Raw genomic sequence first — 9,520 nt, 5'->3', positions numbered from 1 at the left:
ATCAACAAGGATAAAAATTTTGTGGACAGCAAAATAGACAGATTATGTATCCCTTAATCTGTTACCCTCATTAAATTATAGCTATTAACCCTACATGCAGTTATTAAAATGTTTTTTTTAAAGAATTTAGACACAGGATTGATGTTATGCATATACAATGTCCTGAGAGTTACAATATAAAAAAATCATTTTTCTTTTATATACTTCTGAAAGTTTACCTGGTAATATCATAATAACATTTTGTTTACAGATAAAGAAACAGCAAAGTTCTAGAAGAAAATTAACACATTTTTTTTAAAGGATGGCCTAATTTTATTATACCAGGAATAATTAAGTCTTTCTGATTTGCAGGTTACCCTCTCAGTGCACACACTTGCATTTAAAACCAGAAAATTATTTAAAGAAGTGGATCAACATTAAAAAGGTATTTGACTTTAAAGCTTGTAGTGTATGCAGTAAAAATGCAACACAATTGTTTTATTAAACAGTCTGAACCTTGAGGGTGATCATGACCTTGACACAAAGTAATTTCAACTAATTCAAGGTCACTGGCAGAAAAAACACAATCAAATTCAAAGAATTGTGGTCTCTCGCTTTCTGCGTCTTTGTGGGTGAGATGTCATTATACAATGTATATGGCATACTGTATAAGTGGTAATTTTAGCGAGATGTAAATTTAGCGATTTGTCCTGAAAAACTGGTAATTCATTTTTAGCGAGATGCTATTTTAGCGATTTTAAAATGAACGTTATAGAAGTTATAACAAATAAAATGCAATTAATTTTTAGCGATATTCAATTTTAGTGATCTCGACACCGTCGCTAATAATGCCAAAATTAAATCCTTGCTAAATATTCTACATATATGGTATTGTGTTAAAAATATGGACACCCTATCATATATCATGCAAAAGTTGTCACCAAAGTTGACTTTTTTAAAATGAGGTCAAACACAAAGGCCAAAGTTTAAAGAGTCAGAAATTGTAGCCTTGTCACAGGTAATACCCTTCTCAAGGATGAATGTCCTATCTTTTCTCTATAAAAGTTTATAGGGAAAAAAAGAACATTTTTTAATACAGTACTGTAAATCACGTTTTATTCACGAGTTCTTTGTTTTCACGTAATTACGCAAGACAGTGTGCTTGCGAAAATTTACTTCTCATGTGTAATAGCATTCTTTAAGATTATATAAAGCAATAACCACAATTCGTGTCTTGCTAATCAAAAGACAATGACTATCTTGTGAAAATAAGGTGTTGTGAAATTTTAGTGATCTACAGTATTAGGTCAAACCTAAAGGTCAAGATCACAGGGTAAAAAATTATAGTGTATTTAGAAAGGTCTTGTGAATGTCACGGGTAATATACATGTGAAAGGTGAAAGCTCTAAATATTCTCTGAAAAGTTTATGTCAAACTCTAAGGTTAAGGTCATAGGGTAAAAAATAGGGATGTCAAATCGGTCAATTTTTAATACTCGGTTACTTGGACATTTTTCCGATCGAGTACCCGGGTACTCGGTAAAAGTTTAAATAAATATGAACAAGTAACATTGATAACTGTAAAACATTGTAAACTCTTGTAGAAATAAAACCACCTGCTCCGATGGAAATAATGAGCACTTCATGCCCGACAAAATTTCATATAACATATTTTTTAAAGTTCAAATTATTTATCAGATGAACACAAGGAATAAAATCATAAATGGTTCACAGTGGTTTTTTTAGCTCTACTGGTCAGAGACCAGAAGAGCTTATGCAATAGTAAGGTGTCCGTCGTCCGTCCGTCTGTCTGTCTGTCCATCTGTCTGTAAACAATTTTTCAAAACGCTACTCCTCCTACAGTTTTGGTCTGATTTCAATATAACTTGGCACACAAGTAGACTACACTAAGATACATAAAATAGTGCATCAGTTTTTGATTTCAATGAACGGTGTTGCCATGGTTACTATAAATAGAATTTCTGTGAAATTCCTTCATAACGCTACTCCTTCTACAGTTTTGGTCTGATTTCAATATAACTTGGCACACAAGTAGACTACACTAAGATACATAAAATAGTGCATCGGTTTTTGATTTCGATGACCGATGTTGCCATGGTTACTAAAAATAAAATTTTCTGTGAAATTTCCTTAAAACGCTACTCCTTCTACAGTTTTGGTCTGATTTCAACATTACTTGGCACAAAAGTAGACTACACTAAGATACATAAAATAGTGCATCAGTTTTTGATTTTGATGAACATTGTTCCCATAGTTACTAAAAATAGAAATGTCTAAGAAATTCCTTTAAAATGCTACTCCTTCTATAGTTTTGGTCTGATGGCAATGGCTTCTTTTCTCATCCTTTGTTTTAAGTACAAACCTGTAGAGCTACAGTCTCAACAGAGACTTCTGGTTTTTAATAATAATCTGCTCCATAATTGTAATGTAACTCTTTGGTTGCGTTTGACGTCCAAGAGATAAGTCGTCAGAGCTACAGTATGAACTTGAGCAAGTTTTCCTATAACAGAGCGGATTTACAATCTTCGTACATTTTTTTCGATCCTATATTTTACAGTATTACGGAAAGTTATGTTGTAGTTTGATGCAACGATGGACATCAGGTTTTTAAAGCCTTTGCCTTCAGCCATTTGGATTAATTGGCATGTTATCAAACACAACCACGTTCGCGTGTGTAATATCATCTGTCTCTTTCCCGAAATTTAGCCTTTGCCTTCAGCCATTTGGATTAATTGGCATGTTATCAAACACAACCACGTTCGCGCGTGTAATATCATCTGTCTCTTTCCCGAAAATTTACGGTTTCTTGGAGAATGTGACAAAATTATCTAATTTATTAAACATAATAGACCTTAAACGATGTTCAGTGAAAAATCAATTTATAAAGCAAACAAAAAATAAGGGTAGAAGACAGTTGAAGGTGAGAAAAGCCAGGTAACAGGTGCTTGGTCACGATAATTGCTGCATAAACACTGCTACGGGCGATAACGGTCATTTAGAGGTGTACAAAACTCTAATTACTGTATGTACAAATGCAATGAACATTTTACGATTTAAAACCGATGTTTTAATGCATTAATAAATGTGCTCAGACACCTTCAAAAATATACATCCGAATAACCGAGTGCCGATTTTAATATTCAATACTCGGACGTTCGATCGAGTACCGGGTTAACCGGGTACTCGTTGACATCCCTAGTAAAAATTCATAGCACATTTTAAAAGGTAGGTCTTGTTACAGGTAATACACATATGTAAGGCCTTATCATCCTCTGGATAAGTGACTCATGCAAAGTTATTAAATATGTCCATTTCCAAGTAACTCTGATTTCTATATTAATACTTATACATGTATGTTTATCCAACTCATTTTTTTATTCATGGACCTTGGGAAGTGGATAAAAAATACACAAGTTGGATAAAAATCATTTGTTACCACAAATCATAGGGGATTCTTTTAAGCCTGTCAATGTTTTAAATTGAATGTTTTAAGCCGATCTCTTCTTATCACAATTTGTCCATTGTTTGTCGTTGGTGTCAGGTCCTTAACTTTTTTACAATTTCGTCTTCTTCTCCAGAAGCACTGGGCCAATTTCAAAAAAACTTGGCATCGAGTATCCTTAGGTAAAGAGGATTCAAGTTTATTGAAATGAAATGCTACACCTTCTTCTAAGGGGAGATACCGGTAACTTAGAATTAACAAGAGGCTTAGGGGCCAAAGCGCTCACCTGAGCACACCGGCTAGGAAAAAGCACATATCAGATGAGAACTGAAAGTTTACTGAGGTTGGAGGGGGGTGGGGCTTAAATTTTAACCCCCAAGGGGGTCATGATTTGAACAAACTAGAATCTACACTACCTGAGGATGATTCCATATAAATATCACTAATCATGGCTTTGAAGTACTTGAAAAGAAGATTTTAAAAGATTTCCCTATATATTCCAATTAAAAACTTTGACCGTTTTGGCCCATGTAAAACTTTGATCGGCCATTATGACCCCACCCTAGCCCTGGCAGTCATGATTTCAACAATCTACACTACCTGAGGATAATTTCACATGAGTTTCCTCTTTCCTGTCTCAATGGTTCTTGAGAAGAAGATTTTAAAAGATTTTTCCTATATATTACTATGTAAAACTTTGATTGGCCATTATGGCTCCACCCTAGCCCCAGAGGTCATGAATTGAACAAATTTAAATCTACACTACCTGAGGATAATTTCACTTGAGTTTTATCTTTCCTGTCTCAATGGTTCTTGAGAAGAAGATTTTTAAAGATTTTTCCTATATATTCCTATGTAAAAGTTTGATCGGCCCATTTTGGCCCCACCCTATGAATGAGGAAAGAAGAAGAAGATTCTTTAAAAATGCCATTAATTTTTCTCTAATTCATAATTATCTCCCATTGGAAAAGGGTGTGGCCCTTCATTTGAACAAATTTGAATCCCCTTCACCCAAGAATACTTTGTGCCAAGTTTGGTTGAAATTGGCCCATTGGTTCTTGAGAAGAAGATGAAAATGTGAAAAGTTTACAACAACGACAACGCCAATGACGACAACGCCAACGACGATAGACATTGGACAAATTTTGATCAGAAAAGCTTGCTTGAGCCTTCGGTTCAGGTCAGCTAAAAAAGAATTCATGGCATCTTTTAAAAATCTTTTCAAGAACCACTGGGCAGGTAAGATGAAGGTGGAAACATTGCCTGATAGTATAGATTCAATTTTTTTTTTTCAAATCTTGATGCTAGAGATAGATTGGGACCACAATGGATGAGCAATTAAACTTTACCATAGGAATACAAAGGGAAAAAACTTTACAAATCATCTCAAGAATAGCAAAACCATGATTGGTCATATTTATTAAAAGCATTCTCAGGTAGTGTAGACTTAAATTTGTTCAAATCATAACCTCAGAGGTAGGTAGGGGCTACAATGGGTGATCAAAGTTTAACTAACATATAAGAAATATACTGGAAAAATGAAAAATCTTCTTAAGAAGCTATAGTAAGTTATTTTGATTCAGAAGAATCCGCAGGTTGTGTAGGTTTTAAGTTTGTTTACATCATGACTCCTGGGATTAGAGCAGCTAGGTCATAATAGAAAATAAAATTGTTGTAAAAATCTTTTAAAGTCTTCTAAATCCTAATTTATCAAAGAAAAATGGAAGCATCTTTATGTGGTGTTGATTCAAATGCTTTAAAAAAGTATTCAATGAGAGATATCCACAGGATACAGGGGTAAAATGAGTTAAAACAGGAAATTCATTAAATGTTTCTGTTGTGTGTTTTAAAAATCTATTTATCTTCTGATAGCCATAATGGAAAGCTTGTAAGTTGTTTAACCCCCACAGTGTTTCAACTTTACAATTTATCAAAAAGTACCATTGTTATGATTTTAATTTCATGCTGCAATAAAATGTAAATTTCATTTGAGCATTTAAACTTTATAAAAAAAAATAATAGCTTTAATACGATGGTTTCAATTTCAAGGAAAAATAATGAATCATGAACATTGAGAAATTAAAACCATCATGATTAAAACCATCAGTCTACAATATACATGAGTTTACTGATATAAATCATTAATACTTCACAAACTTTATTTACAAAGAACAAAAAACTTATTTACAAAAAAAAAAACATGTTAAGGATTTCATTATATGTACAAAGAAGATTGTCATAGAAAGCAAAAAATTCCCCATTAAAAGGATAATAAACAATATCACATTTTAATATCATATACTAGATATTGATATAAAATACCAATAATGAAATTGTAAGGTAGAAAGTGAATGGTGTGTGTGTATTTCTTACTCATCTCAAAGAAAGGTACTGAATTGCTGAACTCAGACAAGTAACAATCATGGAATAGTATATACTGATTTCTACATGAGTGTCATGATTTCCTGAATTCTCATCAATGTGGCAGTTTGAGAGATTGTTGGTATGAGTACAGAGCAGCTTGATAGTTCCCTGTCATCTGTTGACAGATTCCAAGAATCTGCCAGGATATGGCTCTTTTGTGTTTCATTATATACTTCCCTTGATCATGGTGGACTAGGTCCTGTAGGTCATTAAGAGCTGATTGTGCTTTCACTGAGTCTACATGTCTGTAACACAAGACCTCTAACATATGTATCAAAACATAAGGTGGGATAAATAATGCATGGGATCCAGACTGTAGCACAAATTGTTGTTCTGTTACTAATTCATCTATGTAACAGACCGTATTGTAAATAGAAATGTCCCATGCTACAGCATGTCTCATCTCTGTACACCAGGACTGTCCCCCTAAGAACTCATAAAACATGTGTATCACTGCATCTTCAGCTATATTGTTGACATACATTACATATGGCTGTGCTAACTTGACCTTTGTCATCTCTATAATTGATAGGGCTTCTTTATATCTAAGTGTCTTGTAATAAAACATTGCAATGTATAAAATATCAGAAATACACCCAAACTTGGCTGCTAATTTCAGCAAATAGCTGGATGCTTTGTTAGCCATATACACCTGCTTGTTTACAACTGAGCTAGTATATACCTTGAATGGTGCAAAAACGGTTAAAAGCTTGTATAACATAAAAGCAGTGTTCTGGAGTACAATTGCTGTAAACCTCCGTAACAGAAGAACCTGGTACTGGGTCAGGGGTAAAATTATCAACTTTTCTACAGTGCTGAAGAACTGTATGCATGAGTGTATGTTATTTGCTGGCAGATTATTGAGATACAACTCACTGAATAGATTTAATTCAAACAAAACCCTGGAGATTAGCATGTGTTTATCTGTATCCACAGATTGTCTGGGATTTTGAAGGACACTTATAACACTGGATCTGATAGATGGACAATGAAGCAGTGATACTAAACCCTTCTCATACAATATATAAAGCCTAAGAAATAATTTTCTTTGTGCTTCACCATGGATATTACTCAGAAACATGTTGTTTTCTGGAATGAAGAAGTTTGGACAAACCCCCTCATACACCCATTTAAGGATGAGTTTAAAACAGACCCAGAAACACTGTAGAATGTTTTGAGGATGCCAGTGATGTGTTCTGTTTTGTTGAATCGCCCAGAAAACTGCTGTCTTCATGTGATAGGAACACAGTAATCTAACCTCATCACTTAATCCATCATTAATAGACTCTTTTAAAAACAATTTAAGCAGCCCATAAGTTTAGAATTGACAATGATTCATTGAATATACAAGTTTTTGTTCTGCCAAAGAAAAGGAAATTCTCCATTCTTTGTCTGTGTGTTTTCCTAGCTTGTGTCCTATTGCTACAAAGTGGCATTCATTTCTGACAATGTCATCAACAATATAAGAAGGGGGCCATGAGTGACATCTGTCTATCCATTTGGAGGCAGGAGGGGGCCAAAAATCACAGACAAAACATTGGGCAGCGTCATACTCTGCTCCCGATGAAACACCACTACCACACGGACCATGTTCTATAGAATTAGGTATTACTGCTGAACATGTGATCTGTCTGTATTTGGAACTGGATATATAGAATCTGTCATTTATTCTCACACATGCATTCTGTACACTTTCCTTGTGTGTTGGTGTCAGTAATTCAAGTAAAGCAAATCCTGGTGGACTATCAGAACAATCACAGAGAATCAGTGTTTTTCTTTTTAGGTCATAATTCTGAGCCTGGTCCAAATCCCAGATTACATAGTGGTTATTTGGCCAAATCATTGCATCTAAATCTGATCCCATTAGCCTAAACCCTTCCTTGTAACTCCCACTTATCATCCTCATGTGTTTTTCTCGTTTTAATTACTTGATTTGTCATAATTTCCGTGAAGTCCGCCATGTCTCTCCTCATGATTACTGTCTGTGAGAACCCCAGTATGTAACACAGTCCCATAAACACAGACTCTGAAAAATGCTGTATACCCAAGTTCCTGTATCAAACATCAAAAATATAGTTGTAAATATTTTTTCTTTGTAATTTTCACTATCAATGAGTCTTAGTTATACTTAGCTATGTAATGTGTCTGTGTCAAAATCATGCAGCTCATATCATTTCTATATTTGTACAACACCTCGCTATTTATTGTAATATATGACTTACATAGACACATGTAGTGAATTTTAGAATATTAAGAAACATTCAGTAGTCTATCTTGATTATATATAGATACATGTACAATTTTTTTTTACTTACAGCCATTTGTAGGAAGACATTTTAATATTATAGTATTCCTGTTCACTTTGAAAACTTTAATTAGAAGTAGAAACACCCCCTACTGTACTTTCAGTTTTATAAATGAAACATATAGAGATAACGAACAGCATTCAAGGTCCAAAGTCCAAAAACAATACAAAATAGGAGTAGAGCTTACACGGACCTCCAAAAGATAAGAGATATACAACATATTTGTGCAACCATGCAGTAATATGTTTATTGTATATCTGTTATGAAATATTAGATTTCTTGCACTTGTTTTATTTAAATGAAGGGCCACGCCCTTTGTCAAGGGGAGATAATTATGATTAAGTGAAAAATTAATGGCTTTTAAAAAAAAATCTTTTCAAGGACCACTGGGGCAGGAAAGATGAAACTCATGGGGAAGCATCCTGAGGTAGTGTAGATTCAAGTTTTTTAAATCATGACCCCCAGGGGTAGGACGGGGCCACAATGGCCGATCAAAATTTTAAATAGGTGTATATAGGAAAATTCTTTAAAAATCTTCTTCTCAAAAAAAGATGAAACTCATGTGGAATCATCCTCAGGTAGTGTAGATTCAAGTCTTTTCAAATCATGACCCCTGGGTATAGGGCTTGGCCACAATGGCCGATCAAAGTTTTACAAAGGAGTATATAGAAAAAATCTTTCATTAAAAAACATTCTTCTCAAGAACCATTGAGACAGGAAGGATGAAACTCATATGTAATCATTCTCAGGCAGTGTAGATTGTTTGTTCAAATTATGACCCCTGGGGTTGGGTGGGCCCAAAATGGCTGATCAAAGTTTTACATAGGACTAGACAGGGAAATCTTTTAAAATCTTCTCAAGTACTTCAAAGTCATGATTAGTGATATTTATATGGAATCATCCTCAGGTAGTGTAGATTCTATTTTTTTCAAATCATAATCCTCAGGGATAGATTGCCACAATGGGGGATCGAAGTTTTACATTAAAATATATTTTAAAAATCTTCTTCTCAAGAATAACAAAGCCATGTTTAATGATACATGTATTTATATGGAAGCATTTGCAATTAGTGTAGAATTAAATTTGTTCAAATCATAACCCCCAAGGGTAGGGGGGCCACAAAGGTAGATCAAAGTTTCACATAGAAAAATAAAAGGAAAATCCCAAGAACAGAAAAGCTATGTTTATTCATATTGATATATAAGCATCCTCATGTATTGAAGGTTTAAATTTGATTCAAATCATGGCCCTTAGGGGTAGGGAGGGAAACAATGGGGAATCAAATTCAAATTATTATGAAGTTATATATAGGAAGAAAATGTTTTTATAAATCTTTTCATCAAGAACAG

The 9,520-nt window shown here is 34.0% G+C and overlaps 1 protein-coding gene across 1 annotated transcript in view; it reads left to right on the top strand.

The window, feature by feature from the left end:
• Window positions 1–351: 351 nt before the first annotated feature.
• The window catches only part of LOC134271657 (ERI1 exoribonuclease 3-like), a gene marked incomplete at its 5' end in the record, with an annotated part of 16,464 nt that continues 7,295 nt past the window's right edge, over window positions 352–9,520 (top strand). The window contains one exon of the mRNA XM_062753867.1: window positions 352–424. Coding sequence (XP_062609851.1) covers window positions 352–424 — 73 coding nt within the window. The remainder of the gene's footprint in view (window positions 425–9,520) is intronic.

Source organism: Saccostrea cucullata, unplaced genomic scaffold, assembly GCF_032062105.1.
Source record: "Saccostrea cucullata isolate Sc308-1 unplaced genomic scaffold, CSIRO_AGI_Scuc_v1 ctg17015, whole genome shotgun sequence".
Lineage (NCBI taxonomy): Eukaryota > Metazoa > Mollusca > Bivalvia > Ostreida > Ostreidae > Saccostrea > Saccostrea cuccullata.
Note: the sequence above shows the minus strand (reverse complement) of the source record. Positions and strands in the feature narration are given on the sequence as shown.